The sequence below is a fragment of the Rhinolophus sinicus genome, chromosome 2, assembly GCF_057876585.1.
Source record: "Rhinolophus sinicus isolate RSI-liver-muscle chromosome 2, RSI-T2T, whole genome shotgun sequence".
Lineage (NCBI taxonomy): Eukaryota > Metazoa > Chordata > Mammalia > Chiroptera > Rhinolophidae > Rhinolophus > Rhinolophus sinicus.
This window is the reverse complement of record NC_142502.1, coordinates 190,690,167-190,715,801: the sequence shown is the minus strand read 5'-3', so window position 1 is coordinate 190,715,801 and position 25,635 is coordinate 190,690,167. Positions and strand designations below refer to the sequence as shown.

The window sequence follows — 25,635 nt, the reverse complement described above, 5'->3', positions numbered from 1 at the left end:
CGGCCCCTCTCGGAACCCCACCCCACCCCGCCGTCCAGGTGACCGACGACCCCGCCTCTCCCGACCCCTCCCGGGCGCGCCCCTCCAGCGCTCCCGGTGCCTCTGGAACCCGGCTCTCCCGTCCCAGCCCCGAAGCCCCCTCCCTCCGCCTTCCGGGTGCTCCCGGCTCCGCCCCGACCCCGCCCCCTCCTGCACCCCTCCCCCATCTCCAGGCTACTCTCGGTCCCGCCTCCCGCTCTCATGGGTGAAACCTGACCGCGCAGGCGCGAGACCCCGCCGAAATCTGACGGCGCGAGCGCGAGGGGCGTGCTCAGTGCGCGTGCGCTGCGCCAGAAAAGTTCCGACGCGGTCAGTGGGCGCCTCTGCGTTTGCGCGGGAAGATGGCGGAGCGGGTCCCCAAGTCGGTGTTGTTCGTGTGTCTGGGTGAGACGGCGCTACTTGCCTGGAGGGTTGGGTGGGCCTCGTGCGCCGCGGGCTGCGCCCTGGGCCGGAGACGGTGACTGGGAGGCGGCCGGGCCCGGGCCCCGACGCCGGGCTGGTTTCGCCCCGCGCTCTCCCTTCGTGCCGCGCACCCGCCGGGCCCGCTGTGCGAGACCGGTGCCCTCCCCTTCCCAGTCCTAGCAAAGCCGGGTCACCTGTCACCTGCTCAGCTCTCTCTGAAAGCCTGGGGCCTCTGGCTTTGGCCCCGGCCTCTCAGGTCGCGGTTCCGTCACCGGCGCAGCCCCCTCTGGGAGCGGCGTCACCCCTGCCCCGCGCGCTCCAAGCTCGGGGTGCGTCTCACCTGCAGCGCCCTCCCCACAAGCCAGGTCCTTTCCCTGCACTTCCCTTCGTCGGGTAGACCTGAGCCTGCTGGACTGCTGCCCTGCTTTAGGGGCCTCCCGAGGCCCTGAGCCCCGTGACAACGCCGGTTTGCTGGCCGGTCTCCGTGGCACGCGTGTAAGTGGATCTGAGCTCAAGGCAGATGAAGTGCGGGTGTTTGGGTTGTAAAAAACGCCAAGCCAGAGAGCTGATTCTCCTGATCGCTAGGTAACCAGCCCCACGTGCCGCTGTTCCACTTCTTCCTAGTACCTTCCAACTCAGAATTCTTTTCAGTCTGAGAATTTCAACAGTTAGCCTCCCTCAGCATAGAATTCATGTTCCCTCTAGTTTCTGGGGCACCGCCCCTCAGGACCGGGTCCCTCCCCGCTCCACCGCGTGTATGTCTTGCGCTCCTGAGAGAGGAAGGCCGGTTGCTTCACGTCTGACGAGCCTGCGTTTCCCAGGAGTCAAGTTCCCGCTGCCTTTCGTGCTGCACCTTCTGGAAGGCGACACAAGTCTGTCCGCCTGCCCACTGTGGCTCCCGTGCCTTTTCCTAAGCACCCCCGCTGGACACTGCCTGTCTTAAGCACTAGCTGCTCCCCAGCATGTTAGACGCTTGGTGCTTTTGGCCGTGTGGCTCTTTCTGGGCACCCATTGTGCGTTTTGCCTGGAAAGCCTTTCTGTCAGGTCAGACACTGTTCCCGCCCTTCCTTTCCCCAGGTCCTCTAGGTGGAGGGGCTTGTTCCAGTGATCGTTTGTAGACACCTTTCGTTACGTAAATGTGGTTGTAATTGCTCGTTAGCTTCTTGAGAGCACCGCTAGAATTAGTCATCTTCAGGGCAGTAAAACTGGCTTATTTTTTTATTTCCAGCTTTAAGACAGTATGTGACGCTCACTAGGTATTTGCAGTATTGAATTTCTAGGAGAGGAGACGTAAAAGGGCCCCTTCGTCTCACTTTGATATTGGGCATCATTTCTTTCTTTTTTAATTGGGGAGTATTGGGGAACAGTGTGTTTCTCCAGGGCCCATCAGCTCCAAGTCATTATCCTTCAGTCTGGTTGTGGAGGGCGCAGCTCAGCTCCAAGTCCAGTCGCCGTTTTCAATCTTTAGTTGCAGGGAGTTGAACTGGCGACCTTGTTGAGAGCTCGCGCTCTAACCAGCTGAGCCACCCGGCTGCAGTGGTCGTCATTTCTTTTTTAAGCTCTCCACTGAAGGCTGACTGACAGAATGAACAGATTCATGAAAGGGCAGTCAGGTGCACCATGATATCTGTTAATGGGACATCTGTGCTTGTATGTTTGTCTTCCATACAATTTTGTTTGTTTTTTAGCAACGACTATTACCAGGCACTGGTCTGAGTGCCAGGGAGATAGTAGTGGCAAAACCAGAGAAACCCTGCCTCCCCGGGACTCACACCTTGTCATTAACAGCCCACTCACTCGATGCTTAGTTTCAATGGTTAGTGTCATGTTGAGAACAGAAAAGCAGGAAAGAGGGGATGGGAATGGAGTACAGTTTTCAATATAGGAGGCAGCGACACCTCACCTACAAGGTGACTTTTGAGCGAAGACTTGAAAGAAGTGAGGACACAAGCCTGGGGTATTGTGGAAAGGCATCCTGGGTCCAGAGGGAAGCAGTGAAGATTTTGAAGTGAACATGCTAGATCTGGTTCAAGAATTGGCATGGGCACAGGGGCTGGGCCTGGTGACCAGACTTTCCCAGCCAGGACCCTCATCTGTACCTGAGGCCTGGAAGACACTTGGAGTGACTTTTTTCTGTGGTCCGTGCATCCTGATGGGTACCATTCTCATCGGTAGGGCAGAAGTTAATTCCTCGCCTACAGAGAAAGCTCTGGGATGGGGTCTGCAGACTCTCTCTGTAAAGAGTCGGAGAGCAAGTATTACGTGCTGACCACTTAGATGGTTCGTTCACCCTGCCTCCTGTGCTCCAAAAATACTCATGAACCTGGGATTTCAATTCCATATAATTTTCTCATGTCACAAGATATTATTCTACTTTTGAGGGGTTTTTTTTCATCTATGTAAAAATGTAGAAGTTATTCTTAGCTCTGTGGGCTGTGCACAAAGGTGGTGTGTTGTGAGCCATGTTTTTGGAACCTCGTTTCAAAGCCTAAGGAGGACAGGTCTGGTGAGGCCATGTGAGGACAGAGCTTACTCTGAACTAGGTCAGTCTTTGGAGGATTCTGAATAGAGGTGGGAACTTAAAAAAAAAGTGTTGACATTAGCCCGAGGGGGGACCAGAGCGGGCCTGGTGGAGGTGGTGAGTAGTCCAGCTCGGGGGGAGACGTGCAGGGGCGATGTGGGAGGCCAGTGGCAGAGAGCCTGAACTTCTTTTGGCAAGATTATTAGAAGTGTTTTCTGTTTTTGTAAGATAGAGACGTACAGATGAGAGAGAATGTGCTGCTGTTGATCATGCCACAGCCGGCACAGTTGGAGGTGATAACATACTTTGTCCTACAAAAAACCGATGTTTACTGAGTGCGTGGTTGGTATGCTGGTGTCGGGCCTCATTGGCTGGGACCGACATCGCACCTACCCTTGGAGAATGTGGTGTTTTCTGAGTCTCTGTCCTCGAGACTAAGGTGTTGGATCAGTATATGTTAGACTGCCTAATTTGGAATAAACAGACTTAAGACTTCACAGATTGAACGTGTTTCTCTACAGAAGTCTGAGGATGACATTTTAAGTTTCACAACTTTTCCATAGGTGAAACCTGAAGTACTGTGTTTTACTGACATGCTCCATCTTTGAGTAACACAGGAATTTGGTGATGTCACCTTTTGAAATCAAGAGGTCAAGTGATAAGCTGGCAGGTTTCTTATTTGTTGGTATTTTAGGTCACAGAACTTCTAGTCTTTGTAGCAGGAAAGTGGATGAATATGCCTTAACTTCAAGGCAGTGAACAGTCCATGGCTTTGTCTTGTGGGAAAACTAAGAGGTTATTTTATAGTTAATTATAATCATTTGTAAAACGAAGCTAGTCTTTTTATTATGTCTTTAGATGCTGAGATACTAGGCATCTATTCTAGTGTTCCAAAATAATAACAGTTATCTTAGTTTGGAAAAATGATTGCTCTTAAAAGGATTCCCTGGGGTATATGGCGGCAAGTAAAATGATGATACACCTATGGGAAGCTTTCCGTAATTAAAATAGTGAGGGTGCTAATACCTGTTTTAAAAATTAGACAAAAATTTAGGATGTGGAGAGGAAAAACTTCACAGCACAAACTAGCTTCTAGAGGGCGTTCAGGGTTAATTCCTGTCTTCATGTAGAAGATGAATATTAAGTCAGTGAGTTGGTTTCACACAATAGCCAATTACCATGTTTCCCCGAAAATAAGACATACCCCGAAAATGAGCCCTAGTAGAGATCGACAGCCAGACATGCATTTAGTACGTTATGACGATGTTCCAAAAGATGATGACATGAATGTATTTGAATAAATGTAGATTGTTGTACATGAAAAAATAAGGCATCCCCTGAAAATATGCCTTAATATGTCTTTTGGAGCAAAGGTTAGTATGAGACCCGGTGTTATTTTCAGGGAAACGTGGTAGTTGTTTGTTGTCACAACAGTTTAGAAGATCTGTTGTTTATTGGAAATCAGAAGATTCTAACATTAGCAAAGAGTAAAGTCTGTCATCTAGTGCCGTCTACTCAGAGTTCTCTTTTCCCTCCCTTCGTGGTCTCTCACCAGCCCTAACTTCAGTTCCGATCTGTCCCTGGCTATTCCCCGTTGGCCTTGGAGGGTCTCAGTCTCCAGCTCTTCCATCCGTGGGTATTTCCCTAGCCGGTGCGAAGGGCCTGGTCTGTGTCTGCAGCAGCTTTCTCTCCCCAGGGCCTGGCACGGTGCCTGCCTCGGAAGAGGTGGGCACACGAGATAATGTTTGTGGGACAGGCCTCATCACTCCTCTCCCCAGAACCTTCCGTGTCTTCCCACTGTGGCCGCAGTCAGTGGGAAGGTTAGGGTCCACCCAACCTTGGCCACAGGTTAGGGCCTCTGGGCCCGCCAGCCTCCCATGCATTTACTCTCCGTGCCTGAAGCGGCCTCGCTGCCTCCTCACCCAGCTACCCCGACTTTCATGCCGCTTAAATCCTCCTCATCCCTTAAAGGTCAGCTCCACTCCTCCTCTTCTTCTGATGAGAAGTTTTCTTACTGTCTTCTTTATGCTTTTTAGAGTCTCTTCTGTAGAACGTTGCTCGTCAGTCAGCTTTACTTCCTGTTCTCGTCACCGTAAACTCTGTAGCTCCTGTAAATGCTTTGCTTTGCACATGGTAGAATATTTTGAGAGTGTTTCGTGTCTTACTTTTCCCCTGTGTAGTAAGGAATTTGGCCGCACCTGATGACAGGTGTGGCCTTTGTCCTGACTCCTGGGATGTCACCTCCAAGCCCCTTGAATTCCCTAGAAGCGGTGGGAGTGTCTTGTTCCCCAGGAGGTCCTGTACGGGAGGGGCTGAGGAGTGGGTGCCTTACAACCGCAGGCTAATAATTTGCTCAGTCATGCCTACTTAATAAAAACCCCAAGCCCCTCAACACGAGCCCTTGATGACAGGAGATGACACGTCCCTGAGGACCCAAGAGCTTTAAAATTCCTCCAGAATATGCTCTATACTTTCCAACTTTGGCTGGTTCTGCTTTGTATCTTTTGTTCTGGTAAAACTGCAATCATAAGGGCAGCGCTTTCCTGAGTTCTGGGTCCTTCTAGAGAATTCCAGAATTGCAGCTGTTGCTGGGCTCTGGGAGGCGTGGCAGCCTGGGCCTGCACCCCAACACAGTGGGCCAACACCTGGCTCTAGCACCAGGCAGGGCTTGGCACAGATCGTGCAGTGACGTCGGACTGCCATTAACGCCTGCATGTATTGTGTTGTGTCTTACCGTGTAGAATGTCCCTGAAAATACATACAGTAACTCTTGTATTTTAGGTAAATAGGCTGCTTGCAGCCACTTTGTTGATTTCTTGTCATTTGCATTTCAAGCACTTGAACAGTTGGTGTCAAATCATTGAACTTGGGTTCGGCCAGCTGTCCTCCAGAGGGTCTGGCGCCCTGGTCGTGTTCATGTTCTGCCTGGCTTTCCTTAGGGCAGTGTCACTGTGGTCGGGTGTGTGAAGTGGTTGGTGGGTCACGCCAGACTGCAAGTCAGCTCCTGCCCTTCCCTCAGGCCTGACGCTCACTTTCTGCCCTCCCCCCCCTTTCTTAAGGTAACATCTGTCGATCACCCATTGCAGAAGCAGTTTTCAGAAAGCTTGTCACTGATCAAAACGTTTCTGATGCTGTAAGTACCGTTCACTGTCTTGAAAGGCCAACCTGCATGCCTTTGGGGCAGGAAACTGCGAAAAAAACGTCTTTTCTTCTCCCACAGTGGAGGATAGACAGTGCGGCCACGTCCACATATGAGATTGGGAATCCTCCTGACTACCGAGGGCAGAACTGCATGAAGAAGCACGGCGTCCCCATGAGCCACGTCGCCCGGCAGGTACGGTGCCTCACGCGAAGGTGCTCGTGTGTTTGTGTTGCAGTGGACCGTGGACAGCGGTGCTGTTTCTGACTGGAACGTGGGCCGGTCACCAGATCCGAGAGCTGTGAGCTGCCTGAGAAACCATGGCATTGACACAGCCCATAAAGCCAGACAGGTAGACGAGCCCTTGCTTCATTCTAATACGTCGAGTCCTAACTTGGTACGCGGTGATGCGCTTGCCCAGGCGTCCCTGTTGTGAGTGCGTTTACTTACGGTCCGTTTACCTGCCCTGGGACCTGCTTGGTTTCACCCCTGGTTCCACAGTCCTGACAGACCATGGGGGTCTTGGAATTTCCTTACTAAAATGCACGTAATTACATACTTTGGGGCGGCAAGAGCCTGGCTGAGAGCTTGCCTCTGTATTTCTCTCTGTGTGGTCTCTGAGAATACTGGGACCGCCATGACCAGTCTGCTCCCATACGAACTGGCTGCTAGGACAGTGCCGTGTGACACGTCCAGGGACACTTGTCCGTGGTGCCCAGAGGTACTGCTGGTGCCACCCAGCAGGACCGTCTGTCTGCTCTGTCCAGTGGGGACCCCTGGCTGCAGGTGGCCGGTGTGATGGCGGGACTGAATCTTACAATTTCCCTGATTTAAATGGCCATCTGGAGCTGCCGGCACCTTCCTGGGCCACAGGGCTCCAGCCTCGCATAACCACGGGACAGTGAGGTTTTCTTTCAGCATTCCTAGTGGGGACCTCGTGCCCACCGGCTGCACGCACAGTGAGTCACTAGCACCATGCCAGAACCTTCTAGAACCGCAGGGGCCGGCTCCTAAAGAAATTGGCTCCATTTCTGACACAAAACACCTCGTATGCTGTTCTGCAGGAACATTTTTACCACTGTGACTGTTTTATGGAGATCCAGTTGGATTTGTTTTTTAAATCTATGGCTTCCTTTTGTATTCAGCCTAAGGAAGCGTACTGGCTTGTAGGCCCAGCCTAGCTGTGGGCTGGTGTCAGAGCATGGGCCATGTCCAGAGGTGGGCTTTGGGGGCTTTCAAACCAGAAGCTGAATGTCTTGAAAATCAGTTGTCAAATACATTGCACGTTCATAGGATGGATGGCACGTAAGAACCATAGTTTAGTACTAGTGGTTGAATCAGAACTTTTTGTAAGCCTGGGCAAAGATGCTTTAATTGTGGTTATAGTGAATCTTGTAAAGCTCTTCAAATTGCTTTGCCATACAGCATTGAATTTTTAATTTTGATCAGCTCAATTTGTATCCTGTCCATTACTTCATTAGGGAAAGGAGTGGTTGGAGAACCCATTTTGCAGATCAAGAAACTGAGTTCTGGAGAGAAAATAAATGACTTATTGAAGGTTACCCAGCTTCAAATGGTAGATCTGGGGTTTGATCACCAGTTTATTTGTTTTAATAAAAACATATCGAGGTATGAGCCAGAAAATCCACAAAACAAAATGTCTTAGAAACACTTTTAGGACATTACTGATGACTCAGAAATTAGCAGTGCACACATTGTTTTTGGCTTAGGTAACTTACTATGGGATATATGAACTTCTGGTTTCTGGCTCTGTCATTCGACTGTGTGTTTACAATTTACTATTTAAATTAACTACTTCAAGGACCTGACCCTTTCTTAAATGGAATTTTCATTGGACAGAAGGTTAAACATTTAATCGTTTGTGCATTCTAATCTCTTCGAGCTTTGGCATACTTTGCCAGTTTCTTTTTTCTATTTTTTTTAAGAATATAGATATCTTTTTAAGGAGTTCTTCAGAATTGTGAGCAATCATACTTTTACATTTTCTATTTTTCGCCAAGATTGGATGATTTTTTGTGCACTATTATGTAATAAAAGTGTGTACCAATATGTACTTTAAATACACGACATAAAAGCTACAAACTTTATTTTTTAAGAAAACTTGTAATTATCAGTTTTAGAAGTAGTGTTTCTACAGAATCTTTTTTTTTGCCTGTTTCTTTTCCTGTTGCTTTTAAGAAAATTTTCTCAATGATTTTTAAAAAAAATTCTGAAGCACTAGTAAAGTATGTTTTATAAATTAGTATCACATCAGATCTTGAATTTTTTAGAGTCTTGCTAATGTTTACAGGTTTTCTCTTTAGCAGTTGTCCCAATTTGTATGAGAACTATTCTATTGCATTTCGTAAAGTATTAATTTTCCCAGTACTTTCCACTTGGGTTTAATAAATAAAATGCATTTCGGGTGCTTTTTTCTTTTTAATGAATGCAGTCAGCTCTCTTAAGTAAGTGAACGCTCACGTCCGGTTAGTTCTGTGGAGATGTTTACTTTATCGTACATTCTTTCCTCTTTTCAGTAAACGTCTTTGACGTGTTCGCAGATTGTCAGTGTCAGCCCAGTACATTTTTACAGCATGAACAGCACTGCCCCCTCTGCTCCAGAGGTCACCACTGAAGTGTGTCCTATCGTTCCAGCTTCATGGCAGTGGGTCCTGTAATGTGTAATCTGCCCATCAGCTTCTCTCGGGTTCTCCATGGTGTGCCTTATGGCCGGGCTTACTCACATACATGCCGGACTCGGTCATTTCACAGCTGTGCTGCAGCTTGTGCCCACCCTGCTTTGGTTTCCAGCTTGGGACTCAGTGCTGCTGTGAATGTTTCTGTATGTGTCTCTTCAGGGGAAACCGGTGTGCAGTTCTCTCAGCTGCACACCCAGCGTCTCACACGTGTCAGGGTTGGGAGCACCAGGGCCTAGGATGTTAAGTACTTGTCGAGGGAAAAGCAGAGTAAAATACCGAAGGGGGTTGAATGTGTGGCATTTGGTTTCATTTTATTTTTTAAATTTATTTTTCAATTACAGTTGACACAGTGTTATATTAGTTTCCAGTGTATAGCACAGTGATTAGCCTTTTCTGTGCCTTACAAGGTGATCACCATGAGCCTGGTACCCACCTGGCACCACACACAGTTATTACAGTATCAGTGACTGTATTCCCTCTGCTGTACTTACATCCCTGTGACTTTTATAACTGGCAGTTTGTACTTACTAATCCCTTTCGCTTTTTTTACCCATTTCCCCATCTCCTCCCATCTGGCAACTATCAGTTTTCTGTGTCTATGAGTCTGTTTCTGTTTTGTTTGTTCATTTATTTTCTTTTTTAGATTCTATGTATAAGTGAAATCATATGGTTTTTGTCTTTGTCTGACTTAATCCACTTTGCATAATACTCTCTAGGTCCCTCCGTAGTGTCTCAAATGGCAGGATTTCATTCTTTTTTTATGGCTGAGTAATACTCCATTGTATAAATGTACCACAATTTCTTTATCCAGTCATCTATTGATGGGCACATGGGTTGCTTCTATATCTTGACTATTGTAAATAATGCTGCAGTGAACATAGGGGTGCAGATATCTTTTTGAATTAGTGGTTTGGATTTTTTCACGTAAATACTCAGAAGTAGAAATGATGGGTCCTAAGGTAATTCTATTTTTAATTTTTTGAGGAAGCTCCACACTGTTTTCCGTAGTGGCTGCACCAATCTGCAATCCCACCAACAGTGCAGGAGCGTTCCCTTCTCTCCACAGCCTCATCAACACTTGTTGTTTGTTGACTTACTGATGATGCCATTCTGACAGGAGTGAGGTGGTATCTGATTGTGGTTTTGATTTGCATTTCCCTGATGATTAGTGATGTTGAGCATCTTTTCATATATCTGCTGACCATGTGCATGTTCTCTTTGGCGAAATGTCTATTCAGGTCCTTTGCCCATTTATTTATGGATTATTATTTTTTTGTTATGTATGAGTTCCTTATATATTTTGGATATTAATCCCTTATTGAATGTATCATTGGCAAGTATCTTCTCCCGTTCAGTAGGTTGCTTTTCTGTTTTGTTGGTGATTTCCTTTGCAGTGAAAAAACTTTAATTTGGTGTAATCCCATTTGTTTATTTTTCCTTTTGTTGCCCTTGCCCAAGGAGACATATCCAAAAATATTCTGTGGGGTGGCCAGTTAGTTTAGTTGGTTAGAGTGCGGTGTTAATAACTTTGCCGGTTTGATCCCCGCATAGGCCACCGTGAGCTGTGCCCTCCTTAAAAAAAAAAAAAAAAATTCTGCTAAGACCAGTGTCAAAGTGTTTACTGCCTATATTTTTTTCTAGGACTTTTATGGTTTTAACTATCTTGCATTTATGTCTTTAATACATTTCGGGTTTAAATTTGTATATGGTGTAAGAAAGTAGTTTAGTTTGATTTGTTTACACACATACCCAGTTTTCGCAACACCATTTATTGAAGAGACTGTCTTTACCCCATTGTACAGTTGTGTCTCCTTTGTCATAGATTAACTGATCATATAAGTGAGGGTTTATTTCTGGGCTCTGTGTTCTTCTGTTCATTGATCGCTGTGTCTGTTTTTATGTCAATATCATGCTGCTTTGATTACTATAGCCTTAGTATAGTTTGATATCAGGTAGCGTGATACCTCCAACTTTGTTCTTCTCAATATTGCTATTTACTATTTGGGGTTTTTTGTGGATCCATATAAATCTTAGGATTATTTGTTCTAATTCTGTGAAAAATGCCGTTGGTATTTTGATAGGGATTTAATCTGTAGATTGGTTTGGGTAGTGTGAACATTTTAACAATGTTAATTCTTTCAATCCATGAGCACAGTATACCCTTCCATTTATTTGTATCTTCAACTTCTGTTTCAGCAAAATGTTCTAGTTTTCCAAGTATGGGTCTTTCACCTTCTTGGTTAAATTTATTCCTAGATTTTGGTTTTGTTTTGTTTTGTTTTTTGATGAAATTATAAATGGGATTGTTTTCTTAATTTGTCTTTCTGGTAGTTTGTTATTGGTGTATAAAAATGCAACCAATTTCTCAATATTAATTTTGTATCCTGCTACTTTACTGAATTGAGTTATTCGAATAGTTTTTGGTGGAATCTTCAGGATTCTCTGTATAGCATCATGTCATCTGCAAATAATGACAGTTTTACTTCTTCCTTTCAATTTGGATGCCTTTTATTTCTTTTTCTTGTCTGATTGCTGTGTAGCTGGGACTTCCAGTAAGTACTATGTTCCATAAAAGTGGTGAAAGTGGGCATCCTTGTCTTATTCTGTGTCTTACAGGAAAAGCTTTTAGCTTTTCACTATTTGAGTTTGAGGTCAGCTGTGGGTGTGTCATATGTGGCCTTTCTTATGTTGAGGTGTGGTCCCTCCATCCCCGCTTTGCTGAGAGTTTTATCATAAATGGGTGTTGGATTTTGTCAAATGCCTTTTCTGCATCTATTGATATGATCATACTACTTTTTTCCTTGAGTGCAGTAAATCTTTTGTTTTTGTGACATGTCCATGAACCAACCTTGCGTATCAGGAATAAATCCTACTTGATTGTGGTGTATGATCTTTTTAATGTATTGCTGAATTTGGTTTGCTAATATTTGGTTGAGGATTTTTGCATCTATGTTCTTCAGGGATATTGGCCTGTAATTTTCATTTTTGTAGTGTCTCTGTCTGGTTTTGGTATCAGGATAATGGTGGCCTCCTCGAATGTGTTTTGGAGCTTTCCTTCCCTCTTCAGTTTTTTGGAAGAGTTTGAGAAGGATAGATACTAATTCTGCGAATATTTGGTAATAATACTCACCTGTAAAACCATCTGGTCCAGGACTTTTGTTTGTTGGGAGTTTTTGATTACTGATTCGATTTCGTTAGTAGTAATCAGTCTGTTCAGATTTTCTGTTTCTTCCTGATTCAGTCCTGGAAGATTGCATATTTCTAGGAATTTTATCTATTTCTCCCAGGATGTCCAATTTTTTTTGGCATATAATTATTTGCTGTGTTTCCTTATAATCTTTTGTATTTCTGTGGTGTCAGTTGTCACTTCTCTTTCATTTCTGATTTTATTTGGGCCCTCTCTTTTTTCTTGATGAGTTTGGCTAAAAGTTTATCAAATTTTGTTTATCTTTTGAAAGAATCAGCTCTTAGTTTCATTGATCTTTATTATTATATTGTTTAGTCTCTATTTCATTTATTTCTGCTCTGATCTTTATTGTTCCCTTCTACTCACTCTGGGCTTTGCTCTTTTTCTAGTTACTTTAGGTGTAAGGTTAGATTGTTTATTTGAGATTGTTCTTATTCTTGAGATAGTCTATGTTGCTATGAATTGCCTTCCTAGGAATGCTTTTGCTGTGTCCCATAGATTTTGGGTCATTGTTTATTTCATCTGTATGACATTTAAATGTGTTAATTGAATTATACATTGTTACTTAGAAATTGAAGATGAAATATAAACTTTGTGTTTATGTGTTACATCATGTTATATTTACAACAGGAACTTTATAATATAAAATTTCTTTGCAATACAATTTTAGGAAATAGGTTAACTCTGTATTCATTTTAAAGTACCCTAAATTTCAATTTTGAGTAACAGGTTCTCATAGAGCAATTTTTTTTCTGCTTTGGATCCTCTAGACTTGATTGGTATAAATATAAACACTGTGTTTTTGACTTCTTATTTAATTTTAGGTTACCAAAGAAGACTTTGCCACATTTGATTATATACTATGTATGGATGAAAGCAATCTGAGGTAATCACCTTTTTAAAGGGTATTTCTGTTCAACTCTTATTTCAGTGGTGGGCCAAGTAGTTAGTTGCCCAAAGTGACTTTTTTTATTATCCTAAAGTTTTAATAGATGGTGATCGTTACAGACACAGAATTAGTTTTTTTAAGAATAGTAAGAAATTCAGAAAGTAATTTAGGATTGTCTTAGGGGGGTGTATTTACAAAGAGACAGAGCCTTAGAGAAGGGAGAGCTCAGTTAGCTTTAATTTGAAGACCAGCTGGGTGGTGAGAGAGTTTTGTACATGGCAGAGTCTGATTTCCCAGGGTGGTGAGTGTCATGGCTGCAGTGATCCACGGACAATGTCGTGTTTCATTGTGTTTCCCATCTTATTCCCCCTTTACTGCTGCGCCCCCCCCCAAAAAAAAGGAGGACCAATAGAAGAGAAAACTTCTTACTCTATTTAAATTGTTGATTGCCTTCATTGTTTAGAAAACAAAAACTGACAGACGAGGGTATTAGACAGAAATGGCCGGCCATGACACAAACTGTTACGTGCTCTGCATGCCACAGCACATGGTCCCTAGGTTTGCACTGGTACCCCTCTCGTCAGAGGAACTTGAGGCACAGGGAGGTTGGGGTCTATGCCCAAGTTCACGACGTGGTAGGTCTGGTGGCATTTTAGCCTGTGCTCTGTGAAGCCTCCCGTGAGCCGCACTTTCCACCGGGCCCTGTCGCTTCGTGTGCATTTGAGCCCAGGGGATTTGTTGTATTTGGGCAACAGGGAAGCTGTGTGCCTGTCACAGTGCAGGCACTGTAAACAGTAACGAGAAGACTTTCATGCTGCCTGCCCTCGTGACGTTTAGTCTGGTGTGGGCTACAGCAATAAGATAAAATTACACCTAATGGAGAAAGACTGTGATATAATGTGGTCATGCCAAAAATTAGTGACTACAGTGTATTGTACCAGCTTAGAAGCGGGCTCCGGTTAGGTGATCAGATGGACTGTCCCAAGGTGTTCAGGTGTGAGACCTGTGTGCTGTGTGCTGCTCCTCACACGACAGCTTTTCCTGTGCACTGTGCTCGGAACCACGGCTGGTCCCCCTGCATCCCCTCAGCCCTCTGCACCCCCTCAGCCCTCTGCACCCGCAGGAAGCCACTGACTGACACCGATGCTGATTCATAACTCTCCCATATGTTTGATGAAGAGAAACTGTCTCTGCTTTAGTTAGTTACCTTTGTACACGGGACAGATGTGGATAGAACAGCTTGTCTTATGTTTTTGTTAATCAGGACCCTCGTTAAAATACGTAGGTGTTTTGTTTTTCAGTTGTGAATTTCTTTGGTTTTCATTTTTGTCACTTACACAGTAGCTTAGGTATTACAGTATCTCATTAGAAAACTTGCTGGTAACGGGATCCACCGGCAGGCGTACTGGGAGACCTGCACTGTTTCTGGGAATTGCTGAGCCCGCTCCCCGCTGCGCTCCTTCCTGTTTGCCAGCGCCCCTTGCCGAATGTTGCTGTGAGGCCAGGTTTCCCGTGAGACCAGTGCCCAGCAGGGATTTGCTTACTACCTGGAGGAGCCCTCAAAGTGAGCTCTGGGAAGGCTGCCTCTTGTGGCAGAGTGAAAGCTGGAGGTGGGAGGTGTCTGGGGAGCGGAGCTGCTTCCAGCTGGGGTGGGGGGCCTGAGGCGTAAAAGCAGGAAGCTCAGTCACTGAAAGGGAACCGCCACATGAGATGCTGGAGACAGCTCGGCCGGAGCTGGCCGCCCTCCACGACTGAATTTATAGGCTGTGTGAGCTCCGTTCTGTCATCTGTTTAATATCTGACACGGTCTTTTTGATTGTCTGTCTCCATATGTCCTTCCTGGTAGAAAGCACCGGTCTTCTCTGGCTTCGGGATGCGTGTTCTGCGTAGTTTGTGGAGAGCCGCTGTTGCAGGAAGAGACAGGAACCTGTGGCCTAAGCTGCATGGGGGTCATACAGATGTGCCGAGTGTTTGATTTCTTTGTAAATCAGCCACCTTGGCTGGATTTTCACGTGGACATTGCATACAACCCTAGCAAATGTCTCTGTTTAACTTGAAACCAGAGATCAGGAAACTAAGTTCATGTTTTAATTTTACAGAGACCTGACTAGGAAAAGTAATCAAGTGAAAAACAGCAAAGCTAAAATCGAACTACTTGGGAGCTATGATCCAGAAAAACGACTTATTATTGAGGACCCCTACTACGTAAGTACCGTTGTAGTTCTCACGAGCAGACGTGAGCCTGTGGGTCCTGCCCTGGGCGGCCATGGGTCAAGGCTCTGGGCATCTGGTTAGGCGGCTCTGTCCGTTTTCCTCCTTTCAGGGGAACGACTCCGACTTCGAGACTGTGTACCAGCAGTGTGTGCGGTGCTGCAGGGCCTTCCTGGAGCAGGCCCGCTAGCTGTCCCCCGCGCTGCCCGTCGGGCCAGGGCCGGCGCTGCGACTCCAGCCGACCTGCTGTTTCTGGTCTTAAAATGTAGTTGTAGATGGAAACCAGTTGTTGTGTTTGGCCAAAGAATAAATAAATATCTTGGACTCAGACCATCTGTGGGGCCCGTGAAGTGTTCTTGGACCAGTGGAGCCTCCCCTTCTCCAGTCACAACCAAACCCTGCCACAGCCCAGCAGAACATAACGAGTCAGACATCACGGTGGCCCAGAGTGCTGTGCGCTGCCTCTTCCCGACGTCTGTGGACGGCCTGGGGACAAGCAGCGTGTCCCTGACCCCCTCTGTGTGCACCAGGCCTGTTGTCCAGCAGCCTGGACAGGACGTGTGGGCCCCCACACATGCGTGCATATTCGCATATTTAAGATAGGACAGAAAGCTTTATGGCATTTGTCTCAGCACCTGGGACTGCCTAGTTTCTGTCTAGTTCATTTCATGGAGAAGTCGTCTTACTTGCTCCCATTTGAGCCCCTTTGCCTCCGGAGTTTAATTATATCCAACAAGAAGGACCAGTGTGTGCTGGTCCATCTGATGGTCGGTTTGAGGGCGTGTCTGCCTTCGGATGCGTATGTAACCCGAGTGTCAAACATGCATTAGCTTAGGTAGAAAAAATAATGAAAAAGTTGGGAAAAGTTCCTATGTTGGAATGCTTATATATTGATATTCTTCCATCAGTGCTTAATTTATGGGCAAGTAAAGGTAATTTCTCTGTACTTTGAGATAACTAATTTAAAATTCATATGGCTATATGTCAGAAAAGACTTTTCAGAATAAACGGGGCAAATTATAAAAATGCAACTAAGGTGTATGTCTGGTGTCTGCCTGCTTTTTTATTGACAAGTGAAGAAAGTTAGAAAACGATGCCTTTAGCATCCCTTTCAAATGATCTGTGATGTTGTATGTGCACGTTATCTTCCGTGTCAGGAAGTAAAATGTGAAGTTCCTTGCTTCCACTTACAATCATGTCCATTTGTGAAAAAGGTTCGAGGCCCCTGCAGCCAGCACCCTGGCCTGACCCCACGGTCAGTGGGCGTGCAGTCTCCCGGGGTGGCCCCTGCATGTCCCAGCTCGTCTTCACCCCCATTCCTGGTTCCTGACCCGAAAGCCTGGCGAGCCCTCAGTCCGGTCAGTCCTCGTCGTGACTCTGGGGCGTCAGAAGGGGCTGCCTACCGGGTGCCTGCTTCTTCTGGGTGCTGGGGACTCCCTGTCCTCAGTATCCTTGGGGTCCCAGGTGGGGTGTTTAGTCCTGAACCCAGGTGTGCCTGAAGGGTGAGCAGGTAGCCGGCCCACCACTGCGCTTGTGGGGGGTAGGGGGACAGCAAGACTGGGGGTGGCTCCCTGGAATCCGAGAATCTTACCGTGTAAACTTCCTCGGACATACAGGCAATTTGAGAGGTTCAACAGGTTGAGAATTTGATAATGATAAAGAATTGAAAAAAAAAAGTTACATAATTAGCCACAAAACGTGGGGTTAAGTAAGAGCACTTCAGAAATTACACCCTGGCCTGGTCATCGGACAGTTGTTACTAAGCACAAAAGGGAGATGCTTCTTACGTTTTTCTGTTCCTTTATTTTCTTAAATGAAGCCCTGTAGCTTGTTTTCTTGAATGTTTACATTTGTGTCTCTAATATGGAGCATCAGACGTCATGGCTGCCCCCAGATGTGTCTTGTGAGCAGACTCACTGCTGAATTCACTTGTCTTTAAATTGGAGCCACTTAGACTTGGTCAGATATACCTATAAAAATCTGCAGCAGCTTAGAACTCTGTGGTTCTTTAGTGTTTTCGTGATTACGAAGTCACACAGGCCACTCAGGTGCAAGCTTATCTGAAATAGTCACTACTGAATTAGGTTCCAAGACATGTCACCAGTATGTAGTGAGCTCTCCCTTTAAAAATTATTTAATTGTTGATTACAAGAATCCGTAGCCTTCCCGTTTCATTTGTTTATGACTTTCATATTCTCTGACATTCTACCAGTATTATGATCTCTTCACAGATTTGTAAATCGTGAATTCCCAACAACGAACTTGTTAGAAACTAAAAAGTCACTTTGAAGATTTCATTATAACAAACACTTTATTACTTGTGTTTTATTTATAGTATTTACATATTGCACAATGTCTGGATACTATGTTACATTTATTATACAAAGGACAAATGAAATTCGCCTGGATGTGCTCACAGATTTGCACGCCACTGTCTCCAAAACACGGCTGAAGTTTCTTTTTTAAAATTTTTCATGCACTTCCAAATAATCTGGGAATTTAATTGTAAAAGTAATAAAAATATGAAATCATACCATGTGCTATATGAAAATATAGTTTCAGATCTGTTTATAAACAAATATTCTTTGTGGTTTCACCTAATCAGGAGGGAGGTGCTGTCCTGTCCCAGCGCTCACGTCAGACGTGGCGTTTTATGGAATGATGAGGGGAGGGCCAGCTACGCCGGGTTACTGGATATGTCTGCAAACAGTGTCAGCAACATACAAAACACAGGAATTATGGGAGAGTCTGCAAAAATACATCTCTTGTTCACGGGACGTGTATGAAGGTAGTGGGTTCTGTTTTCCTGTTGGTCTCCAAGGCACTTCTCACGGCTCCTTCATCGCTCCGCCCACTGCTGGAAAGAGAGGCATGGGCTTCATAAGTCTGCACGCTTTATGGGTTCTGGAAGACCTGTTAGATATCCCAGTGGTTATGAGCTAGGGGTCTCAGTGTGCGCGTGTATTTCGCTGTGTCCCAAAGAGTGCTGTCTACGCGACTGTGGAAAATAACTTAGTTCTGCCTGCTGTGCTAAAGGGACGAAAGTCGTACAATTTTTAGAAAGATGAATGATAAATCATAGTCAAGTCTAAAGAATAGCACTTAGTTTTGGTATGTGTGCTGTCACATCAGTCATTCAGGCAGCGTGACTGCCAACTTGTGGCAGCCCTGGGAAAGCTGAGCCGCCTTAACCTCCGTGTCCATGGGGTCTGCAGTTCCCTGGATGCATGTCGTATGCCCGAACCATTGTACTTTTACCAGTTTTCAAAGTGATGATGAATTTCAAGGTCACTAAGATGAGGCTGCACTGTGTAGACTGAGCTGGTACCTGTTTCTTTGGAGACTTTCCAGCACGCAGGCTTTTAACTGAACCTGAGCTGCCCATCCAGGTGACGCAGTGTGATGGAGGAGACACGTCTGTCCTTGGCCAGAGGTCGGTCAGTGAGCTTCAGAAAGGCACAGGGGTCTCTCTGAAGTCACAAATGGGACAGTCCCTGTGCTCGGACCACCTCAGGCTCAGCCTTTAGCAAGACAGGTTATGGTCTGGACTGGCACTGCCACCTCCATGTGACTTAGGACAGAAAGAAGCTGGGACAAAGGGACCTGTGGGCACCTGCCACCTTGCTGTGGTGTCTGTTGTAGGCCCTGCCCTCCAGGCTTGCTGGTGCCCCAACCCACCCTGCTGGGTACAGAGCAGCCCGTCGCGTACATCATGACCAGTTCAGAGTTGGCTGTTGCAATTTAAAACTGAATTAGAAGTTCATCTTTAAAAAAGGTTTGAAATTATTATAGTAATTAATACCTGTTCTAAACTTTACCCATTTCTTGGCCAAAATGCACAGTTACTGACAGTTGTGACGAGTGTGACTACTGAGCAAGGTGGCCTTTTGGGAGTGGCCTCCTGTGTCCCCATTCCTTAGTCTTTTTATCTTTAATATGGCGCCCCGTCTAGTTAGAGTCCGACTTGGTGGGTTAGGGTGTGGAAGGGACGCAAGGCACTCTGATGTTAGTGCCGCCCCAGACGCATGTGCTCCACAGCCAGGACACCTGTTCTCTGGCGTCCCGTAAGTTCCCAAGTGTGCTGTGCCCACCCAGAGGTGGACACGGACGCGGGAGCAGAAGCACACTCAGCGATCCGTAAGTAGGCCCAGTCCCTGACGGTGACGCTACCCCCACGCGCTTGCTGCAGCCGTCTGTCCAGGTGTAAGTGCAGGCAGTGGGGACGCAGGCAGTGGGCGTAGCCAGAGGGCCTTGTCTCCCGCTATGAGCCAGTGGAGCGCCTGGCTCATCTCTGCAAACGTAGGAGCACATGTGAAGGAATGCTGGATGAAAGCAACGTTCTTGTCTCCCTAGCATGTCACCTTGGGAGACGCACACCCATCTATCCATTCAGCACTTTCAAAAGGAAACTCGCGCTCTGTGCCCCACAGCCACGGCAGAGACTGGACAGTGCGGCTGAGAAGTGACGCAGGCACAGCCCTGTCCAGCATCCCTCGGCTTGGGCATAAACACCGTGCTTCCAGGTCACCTGAAGTAAAGGCTCTGTCCTCTGTTAGCCACTCGCTTCACTGAACCCCCGCCCTGTGGTTCCTCACGGCTATGGGGGGACTTGTGATGGGGACAAAAAGACGGCAAGGACGGCGCGATGGAGCCGGGACACCTCGCCCCTTCCCGGGTGGCCGCTGCGTCCGCCTGCCGCACATTTGCTCCACAGCGCTCATGAGCGTGCCTGCATGCAAGTCACTACCTCAGCCACGAACAGGAGACCACAGCAGCCACTAGCAAAGTGACAGTGTGATACTCCCTTTTTATTCGTGTTTCTGGGACAGCACGTCTTATTAGTGGGGACTTGGCATCTGGCCATGCCTGGCACACACAGGACATACAGTAAGCACAAAATTATGACGTTACAGTTTTGTGACTGAATTCTATGGCATGTGTCAGGAAAATAACTTTCAGTCCATCCGTTGACTGCATGACTGATAATTGGTATTTGGTGTTGCATATCGGCCCTCAGGAGGCCAAGGTAAAGTTTAGTTTATAAATTCTTAATGTGCATTTATCGTTTTACCCTTGGAGGCTATGAAAAAAAAACCTAGGAATGTTTAGAGGATAGCTGTTCTTAGCTCTTCTTTGCGTCCTGTTGGCACAATGGTGAGACCAGCGCCAATACTGGCTGCTCTGTCTATAGAATGTGCGGATGTGGTTCGTCAGACGCTCATTTGTGAGCTGTTAGTGACTGAGCGAAAGACTCAAAGGGCCTGTGCACGAAGCCCTTTGCTCAGTCAGTCAGCGGATGGTCGGCATTCCGCATGAACACACTGCCAGCCGGTCACAGGAGTGATCCTGGCTGGGGCCTGGTGTCACGCGTGGGCCAGCGGGCTGTCCTCTCCTCATGGCTAAGGTTTGGAGATATGTGGAGTGTGATGTCAGCCTTGCTCAAAGTGAGGTTCCTTTAGCCAAAGAATGCCTGTTACCGAGTTTCCCCAAAAATAAGACCTAGCCGGACCATCAGCTCTAATGTGTCTTTTGGAGCAAAAATTAATGTAAGACCCGGTCTTATTGTACTATAATGTAACACCAGATCTTACATTAATTTTTGCAACAAAAGACGCATGAGAACTGATGGTCCGGCTAGGTCTTATTTTCGGGGAAACAGCGCTAACGTGCATGAATTTTTTGTGCCCAAACAGGACTCCAGTCTGGTGTGTGTGGCATTGCAGTTCTGTGGGCTTACCTCACCCCTCCATGCACACAGGACTCACCGCCAGCCGAGTCAGAAGCCTGGCACATCTTTTATAGTCTGGAGTGGAAATAAATCACAGACCTTTGTCAGTTAACAACTCTTAAATAAAAGGTATTTTTAAACAAGCACATCAACTGCTAAAGCCATTTTACTTCTTTAAATATTCTGAATTCCCTAGAAGCAATAAGGAGTCTGCCATCTGCAATCACAGGCTCTAAGTTGTTGATTTAATAATTTATGGAACTTCTGGGCTTTAGCGTCACACAGCAGAAGTTAAATCACGTGACTGGCAGGCTGTGGGGGAGGCCGGTGCACCCCCGCCCCCCCAGCTGCTCCCGGCCCATTTCTCCGCCCAGGGGCAAGAGCGCTCATGAGAGAAGCGTTTTCCTTCAGCCCTCGTAAGGCTGAGTCCCCATGTGAGCGACTGTAATGCAGAGCCTCCTGCATTGAAGTCCTAAAGAAGGTGGGTGGCTGGTGCAGCCATGGAGCACAGGGCCTGAGTGGGGAAGGGGGCCACAAGCACGTGCCATGTGAGGGGGCGGCCCCTCCCGGTATCTCACACCAGTCCCTGTGCCCCAGCAAACAAGGAGGGTCAGTGGCCTTGGCCGCAAATGACGCCCCTCAGTGTGACCGTCTGGAAAGGGGCAGCAGCTTGAAAGTCAGTGAAGCTCACTGCTCAAGAGCCACAGGATCCTACTTAAGAACAGAAGGGTTCACACTCCTGAGTGAAAATCTGAGTGGATGAGTAAAGCGGAAACAGGAAATACGGTACACAAGGAGCTAACTCCACCCACGAGAAAAATGCCCTCCCGAGCATTTACAGGATGTGATAGTAAATGCTCACACCTGGAAGCTGGGTCATCGGGGCTCCTCGGGTTTGCTCATTCGCACCACAGTTTTTAGGAGGTGGTTTCCCCAAACAGATCACATGTGGAGCCAGTGGACTGTGTAAACTCAGGACGCCCAGAGATCCCAGAGGTGACCCACTCGGTCTGCACGCTGTCCACCTGAGGACCTCACTATGGTGCGGACTTCCTCCAACAGGCCTGGGTGGGACAGAATGCCCGGCCTTCCCCGGGCATACGCCGTCCATCTCCAGCCGTGGCCTCCGCCACAAACCACGTCAGCGGCCACACACCCCTGTACAGGTCTGTGGGCCCCACCTCTGCGAGGCCTGATCACCTCGAACTGCAGTGACCAGGAGTCTTGGTGGCATGCGACTGAGTTCCCGTGAGCAGGAGGGGCACACGTGTCCAGACAGGGGCCTATGTGGCATCTGTGACGCCTGCACCACAAGCAGTGCACATGTGTCATCTGTGTCCTCACCCACAAATGAGAGGATTATAAATCAGGATCCTAGAGGTCACTTTCAAATTTAGAATCTACGATCCCAACATAAACATATACCTACACTTAAGCCGTGAAATGAGAAGGTTCTCTGTCCTTAGGAAGCAGATAAATGATCCCCAAGCAGAAGGCTACCCATTTCACAGGAGGGAAATACAGAGTAACATGGTTTAGGTCTCTGGCAGATGTTACTCTACCAAGTAAGTGAATTGTCACCATTGTATGTTTTGTGACGAGCACAGGAAGCCACTTTGGGGGAAGACAAGTACATTTGGTTGTGGATAAACCACTGGGCAGTAACAACTACACCCAAAGGGTAAGTCTGCATTTCTGAGCTGGCCATGAAGCTGGCGGGAGGACTGACCGGTGATGGGATGCTCGGGGGCCCAGTGATAGTCACGATGGAAAGAAAAGGTGAGGGCAACATGAGTGCCATCCTCGCTTCACACCCAGAGCACGGTACTGTCATGTCACGTGAGCAATGCATTTCCTAACGTATTTGATTGTCACAGTTGAACAGGTGCAAACGCAGGCATGAGGCCAGAATCCACGAACAGAATGAGGCTGCGGATGGACGAGTTGGCCAGGTACCCAGTGCATGTACGGGAGTGAGTCTGGCCCGGCTGCAGCAATGGCCTCTGTGCCTGGTGGCCCAGCCCCCGACTCCTGTGTGCGGCGCCTGCTCGGCTCATGCGGTCACTTACATGCCGGGATGGTGCAGTCTCTGGTGTTGTGGTAGAGCCTGTGGAAGTGTTTGCTGCACTTGGGGCTGAAGTAAAGAGGGCCTGCAACAGGGAGAAGAGACAGGCCGTGAGGGCCGGCAGGGCGATGGCCCTGGGGGGTGGGGGGAAGGGCTGGGCACTGGGCACAGGACTCACCTGTAAGGTGTTTCAGAAACTTGTCTTTCATCCTTAGGTCTCGAGGAACTATTTCTGTTTGAGGGAAAAGAAATTAATTACTGTGTGTTGCCTGAAAGAAGCATTTCTTTCATGTGATGTTACGTGCGTGCTGAAGAAATTTACTGGCGAGTCTGCGTGACCGTATTTCAGTTGTACATGACACAGTCAGCACCTATCAGCAGGGACGTAGTTTTCTGTCAGTAGTGTTACCTACTCCCAAAGCTCCACTGTCACGGGACCTGTCTCTCACTGGGGTAGAGACAGTGACCTTAGGCCACAAGGTGAAGAAAACTGTGTGTGCGGCGGTGGTGGCGGTGGTGGTTCCCACGTAGCTTCCAGTGACAAGTCACTTCCATTTTGAACATCTTGGAATCAAAAAACACAACCTCTCAACGTTCTAGAAAGAAAACCTGATCCTTCAAACACAAATCTTGTTACAGAACTTTTCCTGGGTATGATTTAGAAAATGGATTCAATGTCTTCAGACCACCTGTAGTGAAAGCTGGTGTGGCTGCACGGTTCCCCTTACAATCCAGGACCTTTAACCTGCTCTGCGAGGTAAAAGCTAAGCTCCCAGGGGATGCGCCACAGCTTGGGCTGGCGCTGGTCACCGGCAAACTTCCCCTGGCTTTCTTTCTGGTCTCAGCCTGCGGTTCTGCCTCTTCAGTCATCAGTAATCACTTGTCACTACCTGCTCTGAACCAGTAGCTTAGTTTGCGTGTGTGGCACTGTTTTACCTCAAAATCTCCTCACCCGACCAGGGAGCATCTCCACCCGAATCTCTCTGCGCCGCAGGTTCAGACATCACCCGAATGTCAGCCTTTGCTGCCTCCTGACTAGTCAGTCTGTGTAGAATTGACCTTATCATATTTGACCTGATTGTGTCATGGAAGCACCGAAAGCTTGCATGCTTTCCTGGGAAATTGCCCCTGGGTAGCGCCCTGGGAAGGCTCAGCCATGGGTGGGGGCGTGAAAACATTTCCGTTTCTAAAATAGCAGATGACAGTTCTGTGCGGAAGTCACCGACCTAGGGAACAACTCGCGCGTTTTAGAAGCGAACTATGGATGCTTGTCCACAAGGCATCATTCAAGGACTTGCTATTTTCTTCTTTGAAAAAAAATTTTCTTCCTAGTTTTCTTTGGAACAATCGAAATGGATCTGCCTTTTAAAAATATGTTTTCCCCAGGCAGTTCCATTTCCAAGTAGGCGGCGCGCTCTCGGGCCGCTCCGCTCCGCGCACTCACCCGCTCGCTGCTCCTCGGGGTACAGCCGGTGGTCGGCGGCCTCCGCGCGGCCCGGAGCGTAGTGCTGCTGCCCCGAGGGCGGCGGCCTCTTGGACTCGCCAGAGTGGTACTTCTTGAGCTCCTGAATGAGCTCCACGATGAGCCGCAGCAGGGTCTGCCTGTCCGTGGCCTCCCTGGGCTCCGCGAGCCCCCGGCCGGGCCCCGCGGCGCCCAACACGAGCAGCAGCCCCAGCAGAAGCGGGCGCCCGGGCCCGCGCATCGTGCGCTCGGTCGGCGGGCTAGGAGGGTCCGCGCGCCTGGAGCTCGCTCGCTGTAGGGACAGTGGGTGGGGACACGAGGGGACAAAGTCGGAGGGCTGGCGAGGAGGGACAGTGGGGGTGGGGGGAGCGTGAGGAGAGACCCCTGCCGCTCGCACCACGGCTGCCCAGGCTCCCTGACCCCCACGGTCCCGCGTTAATCCCCGCGACCCCCGCTAATCCCCGAGGATCCCGGTACCCCCGGCCGAGCCAGCAGATGAGGGGCCGGGGGAGGGAGGTTGGGCAGTGGTCACCAGGACCCGCCCGAGGTCCCACCCGCGGGAAGGCGCAGAGCCGGGCCTCCTCTGCGCTCCGGGAGCGGCGGCCTCGCCCTCCTCCAGCCCACGTCCCGCCCCCGCCGCTGGCCCCCTAACTTTCGGGAACGGCACATCCGCCAGCTCCTCGGAGCGCAGGGCGGCCGCACAACTTTCTGGAACCTCCAGAAACCATGCGGAGCTGTGCGGCAGGCGGGCAGGCGTTTGTGGGGTACGCCTCGCACCCCATCCCTCCGAGGAGGCAGCGTCGCGCGCCCGGTCGGCCACTGCGCTTAAGTTTCCAGCAGCGCCTTTGTGTGATGGTCGCCCCCCCACCCTGTGTCCCTGAATTCCACCGGGGAGCCCCGCGCCAGAATCCTCGCCCCGGCCGCCTGACCACTGTGCAAGGTTCTTGAAACCCCTCGGCCCTCCGCGGCTGGGGAGTGGTCGGGGCCACCGACGCGCCGCGCCCGCCCAGTTACCTGTCTCTGCGCCTGGAGCCACGGGCGTCCTCCGGCGTCTGTCCGCTGCGTCCTGCTACTCCATGCCCGGAGGCGCCCCGGCCTGCGGAGCGCACTGGACGCGCCCGCCCGCAGCTCAGAGCGCTGCACCGCGGCCTCCTGGGGTGCGCGCCGGAGCCGAGTCCAGCCTCGGACCTCTGGGCGTCTCTTATCCCCGCGCCTGCCGACGTCAGGCCGGTCCCGAGGGCTCCGCGCCGGCTTTAATTAGAAGCCACTGAAGTGTTCGTGCCCCCCTGCGGA

General features: G+C 48.5%; 2 protein-coding genes across 8 annotated transcripts; one reads left to right on the top strand and one right to left on the bottom strand.

Moving 5' to 3' along the window:
- The first annotated feature begins 247 nt into the window (after nucleotides 1-247).
- On the top strand, nucleotides 248-15,417 carry ACP1 (acid phosphatase 1). 5 transcript variants are annotated; one of them, XR_016020522.1, is made up of 7 exons: nucleotides 248-423; nucleotides 6,022-6,095; nucleotides 6,340-6,453; nucleotides 12,812-12,873; nucleotides 14,277-14,440; nucleotides 14,976-15,081; nucleotides 15,200-15,242. XR_016020522.1 is itself a non-coding variant. In XM_088796317.1 (7 exons), exons 2-7 carry the CDS (start codon nucleotides 5,879-5,881, stop codon nucleotides 15,275-15,277), a joined length of 477 nt encoding a protein of 158 aa, XP_088652443.1. In that variant the 5' UTR covers nucleotides 345-423; nucleotides 5,798-5,878; the 3' UTR covers nucleotides 15,278-15,417. The 5 variants fall into 5 exon arrangements, 3 of the variants coding, with proteins under 3 accessions (XP_019607559.1, XP_019607560.1, XP_088652443.1); XR_016020521.1 differs by lacking the exon at nucleotides 6,340-6,453 and adding an exon at nucleotides 6,183-6,296 and having other exon boundaries at nucleotides 268-423; XM_088796317.1 differs by lacking the exons at nucleotides 6,340-6,453; nucleotides 14,277-14,440 and adding exons at nucleotides 5,798-5,921; nucleotides 6,183-6,296 and having other exon boundaries at nucleotides 345-423; nucleotides 15,200-15,417.
- Nucleotides 15,418-17,380: 1,963 nt separating this feature from the next.
- ALKAL2 (ALK and LTK ligand 2) lies at nucleotides 17,381-25,635 on the bottom strand. Of its 3 annotated transcripts, none has more exons than XM_019752004.3 (6): nucleotides 25,357-25,635; nucleotides 24,325-24,634; nucleotides 23,059-23,112; nucleotides 22,885-22,965; nucleotides 20,825-20,890; nucleotides 17,381-17,944 (listed from the first exon to the last, which is right to left on the bottom strand). In XM_019752004.3, the coding sequence occupies exons 2-5, from the start codon at nucleotides 24,581-24,583 to the stop codon at nucleotides 20,826-20,828; spliced, it is 459 nt and encodes a 152-aa protein (XP_019607563.1). In that variant the 5' UTR covers nucleotides 24,584-24,634; nucleotides 25,357-25,635; the 3' UTR covers nucleotides 17,381-17,944; nucleotide 20,825. The 3 variants fall into 3 exon arrangements, with proteins under 3 accessions (XP_019607563.1, XP_019607564.1, XP_088652444.1); XM_019752005.3 differs by having other exon boundaries at nucleotides 17,381-17,941; XM_088796318.1 differs by lacking the exon at nucleotides 25,357-25,635 and having other exon boundaries at nucleotides 24,325-24,944.

Bases quoted from the DNA above. Each gene is read 5' to 3' on its own strand.
- ACP1 (XM_019752000.3), top strand. From the start codon at position 381: ATGGCGGAGCGGGTCCCCAAGTCGGTGTTGTTCGTGTGTCTGG. The intron at 12,874-14,975 runs GTAATCACCTTT...TTAATTTTACAG, and splicing joins ATGGATGAAAGCAATCTGAG to AGACCTGACTAGGAAAAGTA. The intron at 15,082-15,199 runs GTAAGTACCGTT...TCCTCCTTTCAG, and splicing joins TTATTGAGGACCCCTACTAC to GGGAACGACTCCGACTTCGA.
- ALKAL2 (XM_019752004.3), bottom strand. From the start codon at position 24,583: ATGCGCGGGCCCGGGCGCCCGCTTCTGCTGGGGCTGCTGCTCGTGTTG. The intron at 22,966-23,058 runs GTGAGTCCTGTG...TCCCTGTTGCAG, and splicing joins GTTTCTGAAACACCTTACAG to GCCCTCTTTACTTCAGCCCC. The intron at 20,891-22,884 runs GTAAGTGACCGC...TTTCCACTCCAG, and splicing joins AGACTGCACCATCCCGGCAT to ACTATAAAAGATGTGCCAGG.